Source organism: Sparus aurata, chromosome 23 (assembly GCF_900880675.1).
Source record: "Sparus aurata chromosome 23, fSpaAur1.1, whole genome shotgun sequence".
In the NCBI taxonomy this organism is placed as follows: Eukaryota; Metazoa; Chordata; class Actinopteri; order Spariformes; family Sparidae; genus Sparus; species Sparus aurata.
This window is the reverse complement of record NC_044209.1, coordinates 26392668-26418436: the sequence shown is the minus strand read 5'-3', so window position 1 is coordinate 26418436 and position 25769 is coordinate 26392668. Positions and strand designations below refer to the sequence as shown.

Genomic DNA, 25769 nt, shown 5'->3' with positions numbered 1-25769 from the left:
GCATTTGAATGCCTTCACAGTTGAGCCATTGTCTCCCACTATCTCAGTGTTCGGATGGCTGCGAGTGGATGACTAATCCCAGCGTGTGTCTTTGCACCAGGAGTTTGAAAACACCGAGGGAGAGGAGTACCAGGCAGATCTCTCCGCCCTGGCCTCGCCTTCCTCCCAGAACGGCCCCGAGGTCTACATCCTTCCCCTCACGGAGGTCTCCCTGCCTGTCTCCAAACAGCCGGGCCGATCCAGTAAGAAACTACACGACACCATGAACGCAAAACACCTCTTAACACTTGATGACCGTGCAGTGGCCTCATGACAAAGACAAAAAGTCTTCCTGTTCCTACACAGAAATAAAAACTTTAAACTCAATTCTTCAGTCAGCATCTCTTCCTGGCATGCCTGTATCCATGACAACAGCTTGCTATATAATAATGAACAAGAACATACAGGCATTCAGGTTTATCTCTGATGTGTGTTGGTGGAGGAGGGCTAAGATATATATATATATACCTTTTTAAACATGGTCCATGAAAATTAATATAAAGCTAACAGGCTAACATGAAAGCTTTTTCAACAGGCTAGCATCAGTGCTAGCTTCTGTAACAGGCTAACACTGGTGCTCTTTTTTGAATTTCAGCCAGAGTCTAGTCCCTAAGCCATCCAAACATCAGGACTCTTAATTTAGGATTGGAGTCTGCTCTTGCAAAACCTTCCAAACTGAAGAATATTTCAAAATAGGATCAGGATCCCGAATAGAGTCAGAAAAAAATGCTAAATCAAAAATACAAAATCTCAAACGTTATCCTAAACTGGGATTTTTTCTTTCATTTCTTCTATATTCTCCTACATTATATCTCCACAGTCAGTTTTAGTTTGCAGCTCATTTAAAAGAGTGTATTTCTGCCACACTGACGTATCATAAGGAAAGGTTGTGACTCCTGTGGAGCACATGGCGGACATTACTCACTTTGTTGATTTGGAAGAGATAAAACTGAGCAGATTCTGCCAACCATAGCTGGAACAGACACGCACTCTTTCATGTGTTATCTTGCAGTGTGTGTCTCTTTTTTCTTGCCATCTCTCTCGTTAAGGGGATGGACATCTGTCCATTGTGTAATCCATTTACATACCAACCTACTGCAGTGCTGCCGTGCACACTGTATGGGAATCTGACCTAACCGCAGTGTACATTATTCCTGGTGTGTGTTTGTAAATGCTAAGTTACATCATCATGAATCTAAAAACACATTTGTTGTTTGTGAATCTTACATAATCCAACATCAGCACACGTCCAAAATATACTGGTGTGTTTAATTTGTATTCCGTATCCGTGATCCTTCCCATCAGCGTCACAAGCTGTTTGTTTTTCTTCAGGTCACCCTGTCTCACCGCCAGCCTGTCAGAATGTGTATGTTCATGTATGTAGTGTGTGTGTGTGTGTGTGCGTGTGCGTGTGTGTGAATCTCAGTGTAAACCAGATCCTGGGTGCTCAAAATGCCTCTCCCTGCATGACTCACACCGGCTGTCTGCGCTGCACTATGCGCAGCCAGAAGGGAGGTGAGTTGGGGCTCAGCATCCTAGGATGTGAGCTCCAGCAATGATTGGACAAGGCAGCCTCAGGCTCGCAGCCAATCACCAGCCTCCGCTCTGTCTTCCATAGCTACGGCTGTATGATTGGTCCAGGTGTTGCAGGGCGAGGAATGGATAAATGGTCTCCTTTCACTGAGTCGGAGAGAGAATGGTCTCCTACTTATTCGCCATCCTTATGTACACACAGTTAAATATGTTGACTCAGTATATAAAGCTCTTTACGTGTGTATATATATATATATATATATTGTGCACACTTGGCCATTGGAAGTGTTGGGATTGTATAACTGTGGCAGCCTTTTGATTGCTTTGCTAGTATCTGACTAATTGGCGGATTGAGAGAAAAGGAAATGACAGGAATAAACGGATAATTCAATAAAGTGCGGGTCAGGAACTGAGCAGCATATTTAAGTTGGGGTTGTAAGATTGAAGAAACCAGCACAAGCTGAATGTTGAAAGTTTCCATCTGAAAAGAATCCCGCTCAGGCCTCCCTCTAGAGCCAGCCCATGACCTGACTACGCCTACTTAGCTTCTTTAGTCCGTTAAATACATGAAAAACATATCTATCATTTATTTAAAGCAATTTAGCTGCCCAGCACTGCAGTTACTGTTCCTGCTGTGGGTGTGTGCTTTGTGCTAACTAGGTTAGCTGCTGAACGAGGCTGTTTCTGCTGTAGCGGCTGTGTTCTCGGTTCAGGGGCTGTGTGCTTTGTGCTACTGATTTAGCTGCAGAACAACAGTCCTTCTCTGCCACTGAAGCACACCTGTTCTCCAGTTTAGGGGCTGTGTGCTTTGTGCTAACTAGGTTAGCTGCTGAACGAGGCTGTTCCTGCCGTAGTGGCTGTGTTCTTGGCTCAGGGGCTGTGTGCTTTGTGCTACTGATTTAGCTGCAGAACAACAATCCTTCTCTGCCGCTGCAGCGCACCTGTTCTCCAGTTTAGGGGCTGTGTGCTTTGTGCTAACTAGGTTAGCTGCTGATCAACAGGCTAACGGCTAACATTATTATAATTAACGGAAACAACAAACATGGATAATGCTAGTACTTGCTGCCCTCAAGCTAGCATGTTAACATTTGGAAATTTTACCTGCACTTTCTCTGCCATTCTTCTGCAACTAGCTCGCTAATAGCTTTAGCAATACATCGTTCAAGCCATGTTGAAAACCCCAGTCTGTGCAGGCAACACCAACAGTTACTGTGTTTTTCCTCTTTTTTTGTCGAGCATTTGATTCATTGATTGCTGTTGGAGTATTTAGAGATTTCTTAGAAATATAACAAAAAAAATCTTCTTTAAAACCACACCAACCCTAGCTTTGACATCAGGCACATGTCTTCTATTACCCTCCCCCACACTGACATGCACACAATGAAACTGAGCCCAGTAATTGCATGTTGAACAGACACACCAGTTATGTAGCTGATACTCAAACCATGAATGGCGTTTTTTTATATGAGCCAAGCATCACTTACACATCTGTGTGAACATACAGGACAACGTTTGTCACTGATCTGACAGTCCCGCCTTTCACTTGTTGCTCTAATCTTTTATTCAAGAGGTCATGTAAAGCTTTCAAACCCAACGCAGGGGCTGGATGCATCAAAAGTGTGTTGTGTATATGTGTGTGTGTGTGGAGTGATTGTGCGCGCTTCATTCCACCATCGTCTCCGGGAATGCCATGAGTGGGACGGGAATGCACACTCACACATTCCACATTTGGAATAATACCACTTCTTAATTTCTCTCTCTCTCTCTCTGAGTCGGAGGGGGATGGGATGAGTGTGGGTCTGTTATCACCGTGACAACCTCTGCCCAGCGTTCCAGTGGAGAATGGGCCTTGTGTGTGTCTGCATGAGTGTTTGCGCGCTTGTGTGTGTGTGTTTGGTGCACTGGTACCAGGAGACGCAGCGTGAGTGTGCGAGTGAGCGAGGCCAAACAATGGCCCTGATTTAGGCCGGCTGGGCAGTGGGCGAGCATGAGGCCGGGCTGAAACGTCCGTGGAACGCACCAGTGGAGGACTGGCATTATGGTCCGAATACAGTGAGGGGTCTGTGACAGGATGAGGAGAGACAGGGGAAGGGTGGTGGCATGCACCAGGACCTAAGAGTGGGGAGGGGAGGCTGGAGATAGGGGTGGTGAGTGTGTATGACAGAGGTCTTTTCTGCATCTGACAGAGCAGTGTTTGTGCCCCGTTTGGCTGAGGAATGCTGCTGTCCAGGGGTGACAGGGGGGCATTATGTGGGCCTTATGTCACTACTGGGTGTCTTGAAGCTGCACACAGAGCTGGCGCGTCAAACGGCACACTACCGACATGCGTGATGGTCACATCAGGCGTGATACATGACCAGGACATCTCAGCGGCCAGGGCAGAAGTCGTCCCGCGGAGGACCGGCGGCAGATTGGTCGGTTGAGTCGCAACCGTGAGAAGTTTTCCACCTCGCTCAGTTTACTGTAGATTTAAAAGTCGCCCGTATAGGAACTAGACGGATTTCGGTGTTTGCGCGACAGCTGGAGAGCTCCAGAAGAGGACAGTATGTGTGTTTGTGTGTCTCCCAGTTGGAGGATGAGCCCGGTGCAGACGGGGAGAGGCGGCCTGGCGAGCTTGTTCAGCTGCGCGAGGGCTCGGAGGGTTAAATCCTGCCGAGGCTCTCTCTCACACACACACACACTGAGGCTGTGGGCTCCCGCTCATATACACACAATGAGGCTAAGACGCCTGGGGTCGCGGCTGGGGCCACGGGTTTTCGGTTCTCACACTCTGAACCAGCACTTGGTCCCCGCCTGGGGCTCGGACTCAGTCCCTGTCACGGTGCTCAGAGTGGCTGGCCGCTCCACTGCTCCGTCAGCATCATCCTCTTTCTGCTCACCTTCATCACGTCCATTCCTGAAACATGAGGATCCATGGAGGTATTTGAACTTGAGCACGACTTTAGTTTCTCCGCAGTGAATGTGTGTGTGAGGGTGATGAGCGTCTTTGTAGCAGGTTACAAGTTGGGTTTGTTTGCTTTCAGACAGTCTCCTCTTTAGTAAATGAGGCTTTTGATTTAGGAAAATGTACTTTTTTTGTTTGGCTGAGAGGAGTTTCCACTTTGATCCTCGTCTTAACTCCGTCTGTGATGTTTCTCTGCCCTCTCGGGCTCCATTTCTAATCAAGTCCCGACCATTTTTACTTCATTTACTCTGCTCATTATGTTGAAAGCCTTTCTTTTTATAGAAATCTGTCGTTTCGTTTCTCTTAATCAATCCTTTCCAACCACAACAGTCTCTTTTCCTCATGTCTAAGAGTAGTCTCATGTCTTTCTCACCACTCCTCTCCAGTCCAGCTGCTGAAATCATCAGACCTCGGCCGCCATAGTCTGCTGTATCTAAAGGAGATTGGACATGGCTGGTTCGGCAAGGTAAGACAAGCCTTAGTGTTTCTTTGGAAAAACACACAATCACACATTTTTTTAGTCCGGAGATGCTACTTTTGTACTCTTTATTACCAATTCTACTGCATCTGTCCTTACTGTACTTACTGTACTCCGATGTGCTTTCTACTGTGAGGAATGCGAGTGTAATGTGATGATGATCTCATTCTGGCGAGTCTAATCTTTGGCACTTGTGTCAGGGTGTTGAAAATCATGGGAGAGGAGTCGAAATTCACAGTCACAGTAAATTCCACACAATTTTACCATACATTATATGATGTGCTCACACACCAGTGTAAATGATTTCTAGTTAGTTTGTATCTGCATGTTGTTGCTGTTTGTTGCTGTGCTGTCTGCACAACCCAATCAGAAACCAGGGATATTTTGAACTTTTCTTTATCAATTTTATGTTGTGTTATTGTCTGCTTAGATTAAGGCACTAAAAACCCCTTTGTTAGTCTAAAGCAACAGTCACATTTTGGCTTAAAATACCTTTTTGCGTACGTTTTTGCAAACCACAGACATTTGTACGTGTTGCAGGCTACATACGATATCGACATCTCTACAAAACGTTTCACATCCCGTTGTAGACTGTCAGATCTGGCAGGGGAGGGGATGGTGTTTGAGTTAGAGCTGAGAAGGCTGTGAAGCCAGTGACCACCGTTTGAGAATGTGTTTTAACATTTGTAAGTGGGAGATCACTGGATATTTTTAGGGAGACCTCAGGATAATTTCCAGCAGTATTCAAGGCGACAAAAAAACGAATACATTGGCAAACAGTTGGGAAATTTCCCGTTGTGTTTGTGGCGACGAAAGCAAGTATATTGAGCCAAAACATGATCTTTTTTAAACCCTAAACAAGTGTTTTTGTGCCTAAACAAGAAGATAAAAACAGAAAAGTAAATCTAAGGAAACACACAGAGTTGCAACATAAAGAAATGTAAAGTTTCAACGTAGGTTTCCAACATTTATTCTTGTGACTGCTGTCTCAAAGGTGGTCTCTTGCTTGATCAGCTGTGATATGACCACCTTCATATATTACAGTCAGCTCACGTACATGTAATATGAATGTGATATGACATGTTTTGTAGATATGTTGCGTTTCAGACACAGCTTGTCCACATCCCTCGAGTTTGATCTTCTTCTGTATACGTCTCAGGTTCTGCTGGGCGAAGTCAATGCGGGCCTCAGCACCACCCAGGTGGTGGTAAAGGAGCTGAAGGCCAGCGCCAGTGTCCAGGATCAGATGCAGTTCCTGGAGGAGGTGCAGCCATACCGGTCAGTTCACAAAGACATCAGAGATCACATAGCACAGCTCTGTAGCCCATCATATAGCATAAATCAACGTAAATGAATGATCGTATTAGTTGTTGTATGTTCAGTCTTTGTGCGTTCATTCCCACTGTTTCCTCTGCCAGAACCCTGCAGCACCCTGCCCTCCTGCAGTGCCTGGCACAATGCTCAGAGGTCACTCCTTATCTGCTGGTCATGGAGTTCTGCCCTCTGGTGGGTCACGCTTTAATAATCAAACTCTGTTCATTGCGCTCTTCCCACGCACCTCATTGCGTCTTGTCTTTGTGCATTGTTTTGTTTTACTATTCATAAGTCAGAGCGACCTTGCTTGCCTTCTCCTCCTCAGGGTGATCTGAAGAGCTACCTGCGCAGCTGTCGGGTGGCCGACTCCGAGACTCCTGACCCTCTGATCCTCCAGAGGATGGCGTGTGACATTGCCTCAGGGCTGCTGCACCTCCACAAATACAACTTCATACACAGGTACAGCATGTCAGTCAGTTCAGCTCCATTTACCTTCATCAATATTGATGTTCTAGGAAGGACGGGTCCACTTGAATGCTCTTTGCGCCCCCCGCTGGTCTCTCCCTGCAACAACATCCTGGTGCTGCCTGAGTAGTTGTCACAAACTCCAGCATCAGTGATTTTGTTGCGGGGGTTGAACCCCTCTCGCTGTGACGCAGTCATGTGGTGGCTGCAAGGAGAGAGAGCTTCCTGTTTATGGAGGAGGTGAGACTGAACAAAGTGACCTGGTTCGACTGAACCGGTGTGTTTTAGTGTCGATTATTTGATTGAAAGGTGTAAGTTGTCAATGTTTTTTTTGATAATTTGATCAATTTGAGGATTGAAATGAAGATTCTTTGGGTTTTTATACTGTTGGTTGGCCAAAAGAATTTGGAGACCGTACTTTTGGCTCTGGGAAACTTTGATGTGCTTTTTTTCACAACATATTGACTTTTTTCTACACTCAGATTAACTGATAATGAAAATAATCATTAATCGCAGCCCCAGTGTCTTTACATGCTCAGATGAGAACAGGATAATCACAATGAAGTGACATCTATTCATTGACAGTATTTTATATATGAAGTATTACTAAAATAACTATACTATACTATTATATAGATAATATACTGATTATGCTGTGGGAATACATTATAAATATTGGTCATAAAATCTACACCAATATTTAAAAACGTACGTTTAAACCTGCTTTCAGTAATTTATTATCAGTTTAAAATTTCCTTCATGTCATTTTGAACGATAAAGTTTGGTTTTAAACGAATCTTACGAATTTTACGTATCTTTGTCACCAGTGTTTAATAAACATATTTGAGGGATCACTGCAAAAAAAAGTGTATTTATGTAAATATTCTGGGTTTATGAGAATATTGTGTTTTTACTCTTCAGCAGCATCCGTCAGGCTGCAGGTCAGTTGTGGTTTGATCAAGAGCGGCCTGACAAAATAACCAAACAATCCAACATATACCGCCAAATTTTGATCCCAATGTTTCGAAAACTTTCTCTCAACTGAGCCGAACTAACTTCAAACCACTGTGAAGAACAGAGACAAAAGAAAAACTATGAGAAAATAAGAAGAAGCTGATTGAGAACATGAGTATTACGGGTGTGTTTGTGCAGCTCAGTTGTGCTGATGACACGTTCCTCTGCTTTGACAGCGACCTGGCTTTGCGAAACTGCCTGCTGACTTCAGAAATGTCAGTTAAGATCGGAGACTACGGCCTCTCTCACAGCCGATACAAGGTCAGACCGTCACACCATCATTTTAATATTTTACTAGCTTTTACCGCACCGCCCGGTCAGTGCTCACGTGTGTTGTTTGTTGTTTGTTGTTGTTGTCTTTCTATAGGATGACTACTACATAACACAAGACCAGATCTGGGTTCCCCTGCGCTGGATTGCACCTGAGCTCATAGACGAGGTCCACGGTAACCTGCTGGTCGTGGACCAAACCAAATCCAGCAACATCTGGTGAGATGATTCAAGAGAGAAAAACAGGAAATACTTTAACTTTAACAAAAAAAGAAAATGTCTTAATGGGAACAAAATACTCAATTTGATTATATGTACGGGTTGTGACTGTTTCTTCCAGTTTGATGGCTCGTGTTGTGTTTTCCCGGGCACTCCTCTGCTTTTGTTATTTTCAGGAAATAGCACAAAGATACTTGCGACATAACACGTCTCAGATATGAGGGGTGAACACACTTAATGATTTCTTCTCCTGCTCCAGGTCGTTGGGGGTGACTGTGTGGGAGCTGTTGGAGCTGGGAAACCAGCCGTACCGACACTATTCTGACAGACAGGTGCTGACATACGCTGTGAAAGAGCAGCAGCTCAAACTACCCAAACCCCAGCTGCAGTTCCCTCTGGCTGAGCGCTGGTGAGACCTGCATACCACACACTCAGGCGGACATACTGTGCATACACTCGGGCAGGTTCATACTCAAAATGTCATATATCTTTATACCACATACGATCCATTTGAGACGTTACTAAGACTTCAGGCCTCCCTGTCCAATTAATTTCTGCGCGCCGTGTGTTTAAAATCGGGTTTCTGCCCGTGATGGTGCACCAGTCCACTGTGGCCATATTTCTCTTTGCTAGCGAGGGCACATGATCAATACTCTCCCTATTCTTTATGATCCCCTTGGCATCGACCGGAGTTGAATCACCTCATTCATCTCTACCCGGGAAGCCTGCCAAATATGGCTTTTATTTTTTTATTCTTCAAAATTGTTCGTCGCTAAATTAAATTAAACTTGGTACCGGCAGCACACACACACACACACACACACACACACACACACACACACACACACACACACACACACACACACAGGGAGGAATGTAAACATCCTCTAACTATGTCAGCATCTGCACTGCACCCCTTTCATATACTCTGTACGTCTTTGGCTGGTGCACGGAACAAGACTGTTGTAGAAAGTGCTGACTTCAAAGGTTTCTTATTCTAAATTGCCTTGTTGTTAGTCTAGAATTGATTCTTTAGCTTCTGCCCTTTTCTCTCCTCATTTAAAAAAAAAGGTACAGTTCCTCCCCAAATCAGAAACACAGATTTTTCCTCTTTCCTTTAAAACTATTTATCCATCGATGATGTTTCTGGTGTGAGTTGCAGAGTTTAGGATTTATCAGCCGTCGAGGTGTGTGTCTGGAACTAGGTGCCACGTGTCTTGTGGTTCTCCGAGTGCCTAAAAAGCACATTTGAAAACACTCAGCGGCCATTTCTGTCTCCAGAAATCATACCCACTTTTTCAAATGTGTTTTTCAGGCACTCCGAGCACACTGAAGTGCCACCTAGTTCCATTATGTTTGAGAGAAAGCAGACATCTGCTTGGTTGATATTTCCAAGAAGAACACTGTGTATTTTTGTCCCCTAAAGACATCATTAAGTCCATCTGAGCTAACTGATGCAAACACTCGGAGAATAACCTAATTATAACTTTTGGGACTTCACTTTGACTCCGATTCTTTCTTTCCTTTCTGTCACTTCTGTCCAGGTATGAAGTGATGCAGTTCTGCTGGCTGCAGCCCGAGCTGAGGCCCAGCAGCGAGGAAGTCCACCTTCTGGTCACATACTTGTGTGCCAAAGGCTCCAGCGAGGCCGAGGAAGACTTCGAACAACGTTGGAACGCCTTGAGACCCAACCTGCTGGGCAGCACCTCCCACACGGCGACATCCACCACCCTGCTCCTGACCCCCACACCCGCCTCAGCTGACGACAGTGGCGCAGAGCAAACTCAGGCGGTGGAGCTGGCCTCCTCTGCCTCGTCCTCCTTCCCTCTCCTGGAGCACTTCTCCGACAGCTTCCACTCCGACACCGGGGACGACCTCCTCACCGTCACAGAGACCAGCCACGGGCTCAACTTTGAGTACAAGTGGGAGCAGGCCCGCGCTGAGCAGCCCTACTGCTCCTCCTCCACCAGTGGGCCGCTGGGCCAGGGGAACCCACATTACCAGGATATCTACTATTCCAGTAAAAGGAGCAGCTCAGGGGGCTGCAAGACTGACAGCCTGACCTCGGGCATATCCCCGTCCTACTATGAACCCGAACACCCGGGTGTGGTCCCGGTGTTGAGTGCCCACAGCCCCTCAGTCAGCAGTGAGTACTACATTCGTATAGAGGAACCAGTCGAGTGTAACATAAACCTGGATGACAGCGTGGTGGACTACAGCCCAGGGGTGGAGGCCGGCAGCAGCAGGTTGTCCTCCGAGAGTCGGACCGGGTCTTCCACGGCACAGCCCAGTACTTACTGGGCAACTGCTGACAACATCAAGTCTCCCGCCTACGACTCGGACTCAAGCCCCACCGTCCAACTCACCATGGAGCCGCTGCTGAGACACACATCCTGCACCAGTCCTGTAAAGTTAGGCCGCTCCCACAACTGCTTCTCATCCAGCCAGGACGACGCGGTCTACTGTGAGCAGTCGTCGGCATACAAGACGCGGCGCCACTCCTGTCTGTCTGAGCTGGATACAACGCCAGAGTCCAGATCAAACCTTGTCCATCCGGCAGGACTTTTAGAAAACCCGCGCAGTTTGTCGCAAGCAGTGAGCAGCCCCAGCTTAGGGTTCTGCGATCCCTACCTTGAAGCGAGCACAGGTCGCAGCACAGTTAGTGAGAGCTATCATAATATAATGGATCCCCTCAGAAAGACGATACCCATTGTTAACCACATTAGCATCGACGTAGGGACGGACGACGGCCTGCTGGTGGGCCAGCGGAGAGGAGAAGACATCGAGGATGACCTTTTCTCTGAAGCAGAGGCCACAAACTGGACCTCAAACCATTCGGCAAACAACAACAGCCTTAGCTTCGACAGCAGGCAGGCAGGCAGTGGGCATGACTGCTATCTGGACCTCCAATATGCTGATCACTCTAACACAACAGAATTATGGTCTTTAACCAAGGCCACCACCAGAACCTTCCAGAGCTCCAGGTCTTGTGGCACCTTGGAAGCAGAAGGAGGAGATTCTGGTCATAACGCTGCTAGCAAGCCCGCTGAATTGGGTTCATACATTCACCTGCATCACAGAGAAGGAGAGGAATCTGCCACTCAAGTGGAACGGAACTTATCTGCAGAGAATCTAAGAAGTTTTGATTCGCTCACCAGCTCAAGTGTCAATGCCAGAGGGACGGAGGGTGGAAAACTAGAGGGAAAATATGAAAATCAATTATCGCTTCACGGGGATAGACTGTACTCTGAGCCTCAGATGATACCCGAGGCGAACTATATTAAGTCCCCGTCTTCTTTCAAGGATCCCCAGACGGTCAAGCAGAGGGGTAACATCTGGGAGGGGGTTTCAACAGGAATCTCGGTTGGTCTCGGAGACAAAAGGCGAAGCTACCCAGAGACGTCAGAAAGCAACAGATCGTTGGACAGTGGAGTCGGGGTCAGGAACTCCAGCGTCAGCCTGGTTGAGCTCGGTGACTACAGCGAGGACGATGACGACGACATCACAGATATCACATCGGGGATCTTTGCTGATTTCAACCTGGACTACGCTGAGGTGGAGGAGGAAGAACTGAGTCCGGTGAAGACTCAAGAGAGAACTCCCGAGTCTGTGGACACCCTGAACCTGTCCTCGTCGATGGCAAGCACCTGTGATCAGGCCTTCAGCCCCGATCCCTTCAATACCCCCCTCCTACCCAAATCCCTGGACAGTGGCTACGACACAGAGAACAACGAATCTCCAGAGTTTCTCTTCAAAGAGCTCGGAGATCCCCTGGGTGGTGAGAGGAGCCCCAGGTTGGGTGGAGAACCTGAACTAGTTGTGCAGGTGGGTTTAGGCCAAGGGATCTGCACTTCCACAAACAACTCAGAGCTCCAGTTGAAGGGTCTGACTGATAAGAACCCTTACAGGGACTCGGCATATTTCTCAGACTATGATCCTGAAAATGAGAGGAGCCCTCAAGAGGAGGGCAGTAAATTCTATCCAAGTGATTTCACTGCTGAGAATCTGAGCTCCATCAGAGGTGACGACTCCGTCAAAAGGCAGTTCAACAGCGACGACCATCTAACAAATCTGAGACTCATCAAAAGTTGTGTTTTGGTGAATCTCTCAGAGGCTGACCCCAGTTCCCCCCATCCCCTTCCCACCCCCGGGCTGTCTATGCTCTCACCCTTTCCTCCGCAGATGGGTGGCTGCCTGACCAAAGAGTCCGCCCCAGCAGATGATGATCTCGGGTTGGAGAACGAGCACTCGGGAGAGGAGCCTTCCTCGGAGCTCGGCTCCTCCATCGGGTCTGAACCCTCTTCCACTGTCCAGGAGGCCTCAGGAAACCACGAGGAGGGGAACAGAAGAGCAGAAGATTACTCCCCGGTCCAGTCTTTGAATTCTGACTCCACCTTAACCGACTACAGAGACGAGGCCCCCAAAGAAAACGAAAATGGAACGACAGAGGAGGAAGAGCTGCCGGAGTTCAATCACGTCCAGGAAGAGACGGAGGACAGGAGGGAGGCGGTGAGAATAAATGAGGAAGATTTCGAGGACATAGACGCGGAGGAATGTGACTCACAGGACAGTCTGTGTGAGGAATCCAACGGCCCCGCTGACCTGTCGACCTCCTCGTCATTGCTGGAGCTGTGCGGCGAGGAAGTGAGAGCTCCGCTGGAGGAGGCGGAGGACGAGGATGACTCAGATGACAGCGAGTCGGATGAAGAGCTGAGGACCTACAACATCCAAGATGAAGACAGCGAGGAGAGCGAGGAGGATTTCACCACAGTGCCGGTGGTGGTGAGCGACTGCAGCAGGGCGAGACACCTCCGCAGCCTCCTGAAGATGCCAACCCTGATCACGGAGTCCTTCTGTGACGAGCTGGAGAGGAAGAAAAAAGCGGTGTCCTTTTTCGACGATGTTACGGTGTTCCTTTTTGACCAGGTATGACAGGTTTTTTTTTTGTTTTGTTTTGTCGATGAGATTATTTGATTACTTCAGCGTATGTGAGGGATGTGTTTCTGTTTCTGACTTCCAGGAGAGCCCCACAGGAGAGCTGGTCGACTACACCTTCTCCGTAGAAACTGAGGCCAATGAGCAGGAATCCTCAGAGGAAAAAAAACTCCGACCAGCAGCTGCAACCCGACCCTGAACTCGAAGCTGAGCTCGAAGCGCAATCCTGTGAAACATTCTGCGTTTCTGAAGGAACAGATGGGAGCAACTCGGTAGAGGGTGAGTTGTAAAACACCACGCAGGATAATCAAAGTTGGTTTAATCTAAGTAAATGTAATTGCTTGTGTGAATTCAGGTGGAGGTTGTGAGTGGAAAGATGACCTCTCATTTGAACCCCGCCCGTCCTCACCCGACACCAACCCCGAGCCCCCGTCCTCACCTTCATCCACCTCCAACAGTCCGGAGGCTCCCAAACCTGCAGCTGTAGCACTTAACCGTTTTATGGTCTCACGGTTCTCTATCACACATGTCTCCGACCCCCACACGGGCTCAGCAACAGGTCCGTATTAACCACCTGTCACACACAGAATGGTTTTTCATGCTCTTTGCATTAATCAAATTCTGTTGTTCGCTGTATACGTAGAAGGAGAACTTATTTCCAATTGATTCTTTCCAACAGAGAACAGTGAAGATAGTCCAAAAGATTGAGCGCCCCCTCGGCCCCGACCGGAGGAGGATGAGTCCTGGTCCTTCTCAACACAGAAAAGCAGCATTATTATATCTAGATGTTTTACAGAGTTTTATTTTTATCGACATTTGGGGCATCTGACCCTGGTGACCCTTTATGAGACAGTGCCTCATACTGCAGTGGAAGACCCTCAATGATTTGCACACTTTCTTTTTATTTTATTTGATGAAAGATGTTTTTAAGATGTTGGAATGGCAACCTGATGGAGACAATGAGGAGAGTGGAGTCAAAATCTAATGAATTTGTTTGCAGGAATAGAAACCATCAGTATTTTAGTTTTATTAACACTATATGACAATAACTTCTTTTTTCAATGCAACATCAGTTTCTGTTGGTTATGGAAGTCCTGAGGGGAAAGGAAGATTTATTTTTAATTCTGGTGCTACTATTCTAAGTTCAATTTTTTTTGCGATGTGTCGAGACGAGTAGAGAATTTTTTTTCACGAGTACATAAAAAAAGGTCGTCAGAACCATTTTTTCGATAACTTTTTTTTTCATGTGTTGATACGACTAAAATAACATTTTTTTTTATTTTTCATTTGTTTCACAGAGTGAAAACAATGTGTTTTTCATCTGTCGAAAAGAGTTTCTCACTTAATTTTTTTTTTACTCGTCTCAACAAATAAAAAAAACAATCTTTCATTTGCCCCTGATAAGCATATGAGAATTTTGTTTTTTTCTAGTGCTCCATTTAATACGTTCAAAAATGTTTTCGTGTGTAACAGGATAAAAAAAAAGTTTTTTCATTTTCATGTTACAAAACCTGCTAACAGATGCTTGTTGGGTTTGGAGTGCAGAGAGGGACGAACATGGTGGCTTTTCATCTTATTTAGGACATGAGTGGTGCACTTCTGCCTCTTTTGGTGAAAATAGTATTACAGAAAGAAACAACACTTGAGCCTTAGTTAATATATTTTTCACTTGGTTTCAAACACAGAGAAAAAATATGTTTTTTTTAACTCGTCTTGACACGTGAGAAAAAATGTTTCATTGTGAAAATAGCTTTTTTTCACTCCATTTTCACGAACTTAGAAAATGGAGCACCAGAAAAAAATAAATGTCTCCCTTGACCCTCAGGGCTTCCGTAGTTGGTGACCTAGTTTGTGAATTTAAAAGAAAATAACTCTTTAGACAAGGAAACACATATTAACCATTTGCTTATCAGCATTCATATTAGTAGCATATTGTCTCTTTATTACTCGTTATAAAGAGCATTTTAGGGCCTTATTCTGCACGACTATTCAAAAGCTACTAGGCAATAAGGAATTTGTTGTACATGAATTATTAACTTATTGTGCTTTGCTCAGTTTGAGCCTTATAAATCGGGAATACCACAAGAAATTCTCCCTTTATAACATTTCAAGTGTTGTTCCTCATCCTTAAGTGAGGTCTCGCTCATAATTAATTCACAAGTTGAACCTTTTTGGGTTCAAACTGTGTGTCAAGCTGCTATTGAATTAGTTATGAGCAAGACCTCGTTTGACAATGCAGAACAAATTCTGACTCAGAACGATAACGTTTAGAGTTCTTCAGACTCTAAAAACACAAGTAGATGTGTGTTCTGTTACGTAAGGATGAACAATATGTACTGAGAGTTAAAAAATTAAACTGCCAAATTAAAAAAGAATAAAGAATTAAGAAATAGAAAGAATTAAATGTCTCAATAAATACACTGCATGCTATTAAATACCCAATAAATTATATTAAAACAAATGCGGGCATTGATTAAACTATAAAATGTGACATAAATTGATATTTCTGTTTTAATTTGCTTCTGGATTTATTTACCTTTGTATTGATTCCCCCTATTTATTTACGTTCCAACTGAATTTTCAATTGTATTTATTCATTTTTTACATATTTATTTCTGTTATTTTCCCTTTTGCATTTAGCTAAATAGTAGCCCTACATGAATAAATACATAAATAAATACATAAATACATACATGTAAAAAATGAATACATTTATGAATTAAATGGCACAAAAATGGGAAAGTAAATAAATAGCTGAATTATTACAAATTAAATAAATTGAAAAATGTATGCCTTCATTTATTTTTTGTGCATACTTATTAATTGATTAATTAATTTATTATTCATTTCAGTAGTTTTGGTCCGTACATGTTTAGGAGAGGTATGCTACTAATATTCATGTTAAAAAGCAAATTTTATTTATGTTCCTTGTTTCAAAGTGTTTGTGAAAATAAATGATAAAAAGGAGAAAAACATGGTGAAACGACGGGCTTCATAGCTGCTCCTCTCATTGGCTGCCTTGGTTCATCTGCTTACCATTGATCCAGTGTATGTAAAAGGAAAAGAAAAAAAGAAAAGAAAGACTGTTAGAGCTCTGATTGGTGGAGCCAGAGAACAATGTCCGGTTGATTGTCGCATAAGAAGCTGAAGTGGAATCCCAAACAATCTGAATTTATTTTATTTCGTATTTAACAGCTGTGGGTGGTGCTGGTTCTGGTTCTGGTGGTGTTTGAAGATGGCGGTGCTGAAACTTAATCCAGTCATATCGAAAACCAATAACAACCGAGGTGTCGTCACTCCCTGAACTCTCACCGCCACTCACTCTGGTTAACGATCAACCTCCCGTATCCGTCTGAAGCGCTTTGTATAGCCGATCTGGGTCTTTTTTTTATTTGTAGACACGCTTCATCTCCCCCATCCTGGAATGAAACAATTAAAACATGTGCGGTTCCTCATTCGTGTCCACAGTGCCGGCTACAGGTTCACTCTCGTTGTGGCATCTTAGCTTTTTTCTTTTTTTTTGTCTTTTATTACATTTCATCAGCAATAGAATGACACCAAAGGGGATAGAGAGGTGTTTCCACACTAATTCAGTCATAAATGTTGAATGTCCGTGTCATCTTCAGTGCATCTTTTTCTACGTCTCGGTATCGTCCATATTCTCATACACGATGTATTACATTTGTGCTGAATGCCCGGGTCTGAGGTGTACAAAAACAACAAAAGAAAACAAGACATTTAAAAGATGACCTATCTCACATATTGTATGAATGTTTTTCTCAACATGTAGCAGGTAGCTTGACTTGAATTACTACTGCTGTATCGACAGCTCCCTCCCCCTCTCTGTCCTTCTGTAGCTCAAAAGTGCCAATTCTGTTTCCTCTCACCTTGCCTTTTAAGTTCTTGCAAGAAGAGAAAACGTCGCTAGTATTTTTGTACGATTTGAAGAAGAAAAAAAAGAAGATGCAATCCAGGATGACAGTCTCTCTCTCGCTCTACTCAAATTTGCCAAAGAGATATTTCAAAGCCTTGTTGGCTGAAAAAAAAATGGCAGACACCTTAAGGAGAAGGTGAGGCGGGCTGTTCCGTGCACCGGTAGTAACAAACATTGCTGTTTCCACCCTCCTCTTCCTCCTCCTCCCCACACTCATTGCTATTGTACTATCCCAAACAAATAAATCCAAATACTTTTTTCCCTTCTTGTGTCTGTGATGTGTTGATCTGCGTCGATGTCAACGGAAAGAAAAGGAAAAAACACGCACAGACACGAAACAAAAACACATAAAAAAGGATGACGTTTGTGCCCATTTTTCGATTTATTTCGGACATGATAATTTATATGCACTTTCTGTACAGTACAGATATAATACAAACAGGGACAAACATGAGATGGGAAGCTATATAAAAGTAAAAAATGCGCCGTGTAGTAAAAGCCTGATCATGTCACTCAGTGTAAAAGGACTCATCGCGATGTCACTCTTGATTTCCTGCAGTCTAAGAGGCATTTTGAACTCATTCACACAGCCACACACATTATTGCTTTCTTCCATCGCACACAGTTTCAACGTCTCTCCAGACTTTAGATAAATGCCTCTGCTGCAAGCCTTCCTCCCAGATGAGCGTGTAATACTGAGAAATGATCATAAGCCGTGATAATACTGTACCTTATCTGATAAGCTACCACTCCCTCAAAGCTGAGTATATATATTTATAAAAAAAAAAAAAAAGAGAAGCCCCATTATGTATGCACTTCTTGGCTATCTGGCAGCGTAGATATTTTCTGACATTTAGAGAGCAGGAAAGAGAAGCAGGTCAAAATATTCTCCTGTTATTTCAGTTGCAGTGTTCTTGGAGCGTGCTAAGCAAAAAAAAAAACAAACCAAAATAATCAAACATATTTTCAGGAATATCAAAAATACAGGTTGAATTGTGATACATATGCCCTCAAACCAGTTTACAACATGATTAGGTCGCTGCTGCGTGAAGCGTGTGTTTAAGGTTGGATCCGATCTCGTCGCTGTTTTTCCGGAACATCTCTGTTGTTGCACCAGGATCGTCGCTTCAACCAGAACTCTTTACTCAGGAGAGCAGGAGAGACTTCCCTGTTTGGAACATATTGTGATTCATAGGTTTAAGGAAAAGATGCTCTGGGTTAAAAAGAGATCCTTTCACATTTGTAACACTCAAAGACCCCAAACAGCGACCACCGGCTACAAAATGTATTGTTCCAAAATGATTTGTAACTTTTGAACCACTCATCCTTTCCATACGCTCTAATAAGTAGAGTGAAGTGGAGTTTCTCAGTGTGTTAGGACATTCAGGAGATCGATAGTAAACATGTTCTGCTGCACGATTCCTAAAAAGAAACCCACGTAGTCTCTTCCTCTGGGCCAATGTCACAAAAAGTCAAAAAAGTTTGCTTTGCTTGGGATAATCTACATTCCTGTCCTCTACCAGTAAATCAAATATAGGATAACCTGATTTCAAAACTGGAAAACTAAGGCTAAAATCATAATTACTGGCTGAAACTTGCTTAGGAACAATCAGGGGTAGAAAATAATTATTATGGAAGTCTAAAACTTCCAAATACATCTTTAAAAAAAACTCAAAACTTCCTGAGGTTCAGTCTGTGTTCAAAACAGATTCATCCATTCATCCAAGCAAATACAGCACTGGGATTTTTAAATGAGCTACACTGAAACTTAGTGTACATCCTGAATCACATGATGCTACAGCAGGGCAGGAAACACAAAATAAATAAAACGAGAGTCAGGCGCCCTCCCTAGAATAGTTCCCGGTCTTTGAGGGTTAACAAAGTGTTGGAAAGGAAAACTTTCTCTCCGTTCTTTTTCCATCCGCAAGTTGCAAAACTACGAAATTCCAAAACATGATTGGTCGGCTGCAGCGATAACCCTGGAGCAACGTGAACCCTGATGTGGTAGGAACAACATGGCGACATCAGACCATGCTATGTTTAAAAAAAAAACAAAACAAAACAAGAAAAGTAGAAGGCACAGTTCCCACATTGACAACATGGGTATACTGTATCACCACTAGTAAATATAGGTACTATATATCACTTAACAAAAGCAGAATTACAGTTCACTCGACGGCTGTCCAGCTCTGGCTATCCGCGGCAGGATCCGATCTACACGTCGTCTTCGGTGCATCACTGTCGCACACACTGAAGACGTCATGTCACCCGACTGTCTTCTGTTCACCCTCAAGCCTCACTTAATAATTAAATAATCCTCAAAAGGAAATTTACAGTGTTTGTTTTTTTGTTTTTTTGTTGTTTAAGAAAAGAAGAGTCCCATAGTAGAAGTGCAGATAAATAATAATGTGACGGCATCACTAGTAAAAACCTATCAGCCATACCTTATCCACAACTGTGCGGGATCTAAATAACTAATAAAAATCTACTGTCACACTCGAGCGCTCAGGCTGTGAGGCGCTCGACGACTGTGGAAGCGTTTGCGAAGAAAAACATCATAAACCGGAGAATTCTCTCTGAGCGAATTCCCCCACGGCGAAGAAACTAAAACTCTTAGTAGTGTAACATGTTCCTTGAGGTGATTTTTTTTTTTTTTTTATATTCCCCCGCTAGTCGCACTTCTGGGCCCTCTTGTGACAACACAACACCGGTACAAACGTGACAATGTTAGACATTTTCTTCCAGTCAAGAGGGCCCATTAGTGGACAAACGTGGGGGGAAGGGGGACAGCAGGCCGCTAGTAGAAGATGGGTGCAGATCGGTCGTCAATGAAGGTGGGCCGGAGGTAGACCTCCAAGGAACGGTCACTGCGGGGAGAAGGAGGGGTGAGACAGGGAACAGCGACAGTTAGGTTGAACACGTGACACACACACAAAAAAAGGAGGTGAACTTAACGTGACCACACCCAAAAGAAATCATCCTTCCTTTTAAAGTTCTGATTCTTGCATTAAAGCTGAGCAAACAGCTGCGAGGGGTTCTACTGTGAGTCGTAGCAAGCATGTAGCGAGAAAAACTTTCAGGATGAGGAAACAAAAAGCAGCTCGCAAAGAAGCAACGCATGCAGGGTTAGTGTCTTCTCTGTGTGGTGTTGTAAAAGAAAAAGAAATTTGAATTGTTTTTACAACCCCCCCCCTCGAGGCCCGCCGGACTTGACAAATGTTTGCCACGTCCGCCGAGGCCAGAGGACAGAAAAGACCAGCGAATGATTCCCAGCATCCCACTGCAGCACAGACAGCCGATGACAGCAGAGCGAACCAGGCAGAAATAGAGAGAAAGGTAAAAAAAAAGAAAAAGAGATTGGCTTGGCTGAAAGGCAATGGGGGTGACTTACGGAGGTCCTGTTCCCTCAGAACCGGGACAATTCTGGACCCAAACTGGAAGGTAAAGAGAACCTTTGGGTTTGAATCTCTCAGGTCATGCATGGCTCACATTCTTTTGTTACAAACACAGCTGGTTAGTCTGGTGCAAGATGACACATACTGTAAGGTTGATATATAGAAACTGGTAACCGAGATGATGGGATGGAGAAAGTAACACACTTCATGCTCGACATGCTGTAAAAAAAAACTGTCCTGTTCGATTCCTGTGTGTGTGTGTGTGTGTGTGTGTGTGTGTGTGTGTGTGTGTGTGTGTGTGTGTGTGATGTTAATGCAACACAATCAACAGGCAGGTCGGTCGGCTAAAAACGCATTCGATATCAAAACTGTCACCGGAGTACAACTCAAGACACAAGCCACAACTTAAAATACAACCAATGAAATAAAAGAGGAGCAGGCAGAGTTCAGATCCACACACACACACACACACACACACACGCACACACACTGAGTCTATTTTTTTTTACCACAGTGACACAGAGAGCGACACAGATGCTGTGGGTGTTGTTATTGGGGGGGATGAGTGATGAAGTGTGCATGCTGCTGGAAATGATTCAAACAAGGGTGGAACGTTTCGAGATAAGGAATTAAAGGGCAACTCTGTCAATTTTACACATTAAAAAGTGTGATTCAAGGTCTCGGGGGGGAAATACTACTGAACATGTGAGCAGCAAAAAAAGCCTTTTGTGGCTCCAGAGGAAGTGGCTGCGGTCAGTTGCATTGTGGGTAACGTAGGCGCCGGGTTCTGATTTTGATCATTTGTTTATAAACTGTCCACAATGAGTCACAACAGCGTTATAACAGAGTTCACTCTCCACCACTGCTTTTCAAAATCTGGCGCCTACATTACCCACAATGCACTTGCACGACACTTCCTTTTTGATGCCAGAAAAGGCTTTAAACTCTTTTTTTTCACATATGTAGTCGTACTCCCTCCCAGACCTGTAAATACACCTTCATGTGTGAATTTGGCAGAGTTACACTTTATTTTAACATTTTGGAAGACAAAAAAATAAATTATTATTTGCGAGCCGTAACTCTGAAACAAGGAAAATGTTCAACAAAACTGAAAATGTCATTGTCACTGACAGAACAGATTTCTCTCCAGACCAGACTGTTTATTAATATATAGAGATATGTTTTATTTAGAATACCTTTGTAAAAAGTCACCATACATTCAAGGTCAATTTTCAGTATCACATTTTTCTGGTTTCCCTCCACAGCATGCATAAGATAAACACTTCAACTAATCAGTAGTTTCTCACTGTTTCTGGAAATATTTTCTCCTTTTTTTCTTTTCTTTTTTCATTTTTTTTTTTTTTACAAGGACAATAATTTTTTTTTTTTTCAAAAGAAAAAAGACCAAAAAACTACATAGCCACTCAGGGAATACAATCATAAATAACACTGAGAGCTGCAAAAGCCGTGGTTTGTCATTTAACCTAAAAACTAATTCACAGCTGTCATCGAGGAAACTTTAAACGAAGATCAAACCTCCAAACTCACCGAAGCTTCAGAAAATAAAAAGAGCAAAACTGAAGGTCAGACTGGAGTGAGGGGTTTTATTTTGACTGGAATCGGGACAGGAAGTTCAGACTGCAGGGCTGAAGTTTGCAGTCCAGTCGCAGGAGTAAAATGTTGGTGCTGAACATTTCTGCAAACCACCGACACACATCTGTACGCAACGTTTCACACTTCATGTCCACGATATCAGGAGGTTGAGGAGGAGGAGCTGGACTATAACTGACAACTGTTCGAGCCGGCGTTTTCAACATTGGTACGCGTGAAACTACTCGATATTTTTAATGAGGCCTCGGGATAATTTTCACAATTTTTTTGTTTGAAACTTTCGAGGAGAAGTCGAGACTAACAATCGACAGATAGGGTGATATCAGATTTAGATTTGCAGTAAAAATTAAAGGTGAAAATCACAGTGTCAACCTTACACAATTACCCAGAGAGGGAATATAAGAACAATTTACTTTAGTATTAAGTTTACGTACAATTTTGAGATACTTCTCTTGAGTATTTCCAGTTTTTTCTACTTTATTCTTCCACTCCATTAGATTTTTTTGATTACTTTTGTAACTTTGCAGATTCCTTTAATTCACTGTTGATGACTTGTGACACGTTATCGATCAGATTTCAAGGTTTTTTGGGTCTGATTAAAATAAGTCGGATGCTGCATCCTCTGCCTTGTCTGTAGCTGCCGCTCGATTTCCCTCCTACAACATTAATATTGATCAGCGAGAAAACATGCTGAGTATTGGCCCCAATAATCAGTCTATCGCTAGTCGTGTCTGTGGCGACCAAACCAGGTATTTTAAGTCAAAACATCTTTTCCAAACCCTCAGAGTCACAACATTAAATAGAAGATTTAACATACAGAAACTAAAGACATTTTTATTTTTAACATATCCGTGGTTTGCAGAAGCGTCGACCAACATCTCATCCTGTGGTCGCTTTGAAGGGGAAATTTTTTAAATTTGAGAATTTCTATGAAAACATGTTTTTGCAATGATCATAATACAGTGCAATTTGTTGGACTGACGGAAAACAATTGATAGATATATATATATATATATTTATGTAGATATATATACTGTATATTCTTGAAGCTCAATTTTGAAGATTTGCTTCATTGCACATTAAAATATGTGTTTAAAAAATAGAAAATAAAAGAAGCAAAGTAAGGCAGATATGACACACACCCTCTGGACGGAAAAAATCAAGTCTAGCACTGACACAAGGAAGCACAGCGCGACCTACACGGGATCTCTCAGAACAGGAACATAGTAATCTGCTGCACAGCCTTACTTTGAACAAAGCTTGTTTTTTGTGTTGTTTTTTTTTCGAGCGTGTGCGTGTGTGTGTGTGTGTGTGTGTGTGTGTGTGTTGGGTGGGAGAATACTGGGCCCCACGTGTGCTTATAAAAGGCCATTCAGCCGGTGGCTTTTAGTACAATGACATTGAAGTCTTTTGGCACTTGTACAGTACATGAACATGTCCTTCAGTTCGACAAAATGACACAACCATGTACATGCATGAAAAGACAAGCAGTTAGCGAAGGCAGTCTCTTGAGAGAGAGAACAGTCCGTGATGGTGGACTGTGATCAGAGATTATTCAGAGTCCATATCGCTGCATGCCGAGCAGGTAGGCCCCGCTCACGCTCTCTCGCTCAACGCAATCCTCCACCCACCAACCGCTACTGTCCACACCGACACCACCAGCAGCAGCACCCAGGATGGACGGAAGGAGGAAAAGGAGGGACCCGGGGAGGAAGAAGAGGACAGAAAGGAGGGATGAAACTGGCCTCTTCCACTTGGAGAAGGGGTGTGTGTGGAGGCAGAGGAGGAGGAGGAGGAAGAGGAGGAGGTAAGTGGACAGGAGGGAGGCTAAGAGGAGGAAGGGTGTGGGGAGGGGGGTGGGGAAAGATGGGTGGGGGAGGAAGAGGCCCCTGTGCTATCCGGAGCTGTCTGTGTCTGTCTGTATGTCTGTTCTCACACAGTCGAAATCAATTTGCCATCAGGACTGTCACTGTGGAACAAAGAGAGAAGGAAGCTTGCCAGGTCGGACACACTCAGAGAGAAATGGAGAAAGACAAAGACAGGCACAAGGAGGCGCGGTGGAGTTTAGGAGAGGCGTAGGTGGAGGTCGGGGAAATCTGCGTCCGCGCCCCCACCTACAGCTGCAGCTCCAAACACACCTGCCGTGATCAGGAAGATTGGACTTCCAATTCTCTCATCAACACTTTTTTTTTAAAAAATAAAAAAATCATTTCACATTTAGGATTTTCACGTTCACTTTCAGCAGATTCTGGTTGACGTTTGTTTGTTTGTTTTTGCCGAGAAGTTTTTTTTGTCTGTTGATGAGAAAATCAAGTCATCTCCTTCAGCTGGAGGGATGTTAGATTAGTCTGTTGGGGGGGTGAGTACACCCTGCAGGGGACAGTTGAGTTGTCTCAGAAATACTGATACAGAAAAACAAAAAAACAACACACAACAACAACAACACACATTCAGAGCAGAAGACGAGAGTGTGTAAAACAACAGCTCGACTCTGAGGGCCCGGAGCCCCGCGGGCTGACAAGCGAGTGATGACTGAGATGAAGTCAGCGTGATGTCTACCGTCACAACACCACCAGACACCGAAACGAGCGCACACTTTCCCCTCACACACACACTCCGTCTCTCACACACATTTATATACATGTACACGAGGATGTGCTCCCTGATTGGACAGAAACGGGCACAGCATCGTTCCTAGCCCTGACCTCACAGAACCTACTGGTGAGTCAGCGAGGGACTTGATAGGATTACAGTGCAAAATATACCGGGCCGGGAGCACTCTGACGGATAAAGTGAGGCGCTGACCCCGCCCCCCCCCCCGCTGCGCTGCACTCATTACTTTAAGGAGCTATTAACAAAAGTAAAGCAGGAGCAAAGAGGCAAGGACAAAAGAAGACACAGTAAAAGAAACAACATCTCATGAGCCGGATTTTATCTCTACAGAGGAATTAAATTACCGTTTGAGTTAAAGGTCTGTCTCTGTCTATTTGTCCTTCTAAAGCTGCGACGGGAAGGCGAAAGAAAATGAGCTGATGATCGATTATCTTCTTAAGTGTGACAGGAAATAAAGAGTCTTTGTGTTCTGGACTGTTGTTTGGACAAAAAGAAGCTCTAGAAAGTGTTTCTTCTTCTTTCTTATAGACCTAACGGTGAATTGATCAATCAGGAAAATAATCTCCAGGTTACCGGACGATGAAAATACTGTGGAGTCAACTGTCAAAGCAAAAGAAAAAAAGCTGAACACTGTTTGATTCTAGATTCTCAGCGGGGACGTTTTACAGCTTTTCCCTGTAAAAACCATAAACTGCAAATTATGATTGAATAAACTGAACAGAAAACTACATTTTGACACATTTTGTGAACTCAGACATGTGACTCAAGTCAGTTAGTCTCAAGTAAGATCAAAGTGATTTTTATTGGGCGAGACGAGTTAAGTGAAATCCACAGTTAAGGCAAATCAAGTCCCAGTACAAGAAACCGTCTAAGAATGATGTTACTGGCCGAATTTAACTAACCTGTTCAAACAGAATAGTGAATAAATGTAAATCCGACCAAACAAAAATGATTTAATTTCTTCTAAATCAAGTCATTCGTGTCATCGTGTCTCAAGTCAAGTCA

General features: G+C 44.0%; 2 protein-coding genes across 9 annotated transcripts in view; one reads left to right on the top strand and one right to left on the bottom strand.

The window, feature by feature from the left end:
* The window catches only part of aatka (apoptosis-associated tyrosine kinase a), a 41370-nt gene extending 23960 nt beyond the window's left edge, over positions 1-17410 (top strand). Inside the window, exons 3-15 of one of the 3 annotated variants that reach the window (XR_003982664.1) lie at positions 101-242; positions 4903-4982; positions 6154-6272; positions 6413-6500; positions 6634-6767; positions 7964-8048; positions 8155-8276; positions 8536-8685; positions 9821-10132; positions 10529-13202; positions 13297-13490; positions 13567-13770; positions 13891-17410. Coding sequence is in view for 1 of the 3 variants with exons in the window: in XM_030407503.1 (XP_030263363.1) it covers positions 101-242; positions 4903-4982; positions 6154-6272; positions 6413-6500; positions 6634-6767; positions 7964-8048; positions 8155-8276; positions 8536-8685; positions 9821-13202; positions 13297-13367; positions 13414-13490; positions 13567-13770; positions 13891-13919 (4683 nt within the window). In the remaining 2 variants the exon portion in view is untranslated. Of the gene's footprint in view, positions 1-100; positions 243-3738; positions 4492-4902; positions 4983-6153; positions 6273-6412; positions 6501-6633; positions 6768-7963; positions 8049-8154; positions 8277-8535; positions 8686-9820; positions 13203-13296; positions 13491-13566; positions 13771-13890 lie in introns of those variants that run through there. The other 2 variants (XM_030407503.1, XR_003982663.1) reach the window with 2 other exon arrangements.
* A 93-nt stretch (positions 17411-17503) lies between these two features.
* Positions 17504-25769, bottom strand: part of LOC115575433 (brain-specific angiogenesis inhibitor 1-associated protein 2-like) — a 68972-nt gene continuing 60706 nt past the window's right edge. For 2 of the 6 annotated variants that reach the window (XM_030407504.1, XM_030407509.1), the window contains one exon: positions 21698-23791. In XM_030407504.1, coding sequence (XP_030263364.1) covers positions 23707-23791 — 85 coding nt within the window. In that variant the 3' untranslated portion in view covers positions 21698-23706. Of the gene's footprint in view, positions 20013-20536; positions 20580-21697; positions 24121-25769 lie in introns of those variants that run through there. The other 4 variants (XM_030407508.1, XM_030407506.1, XM_030407507.1 and 1 more) reach the window with 4 other exon arrangements.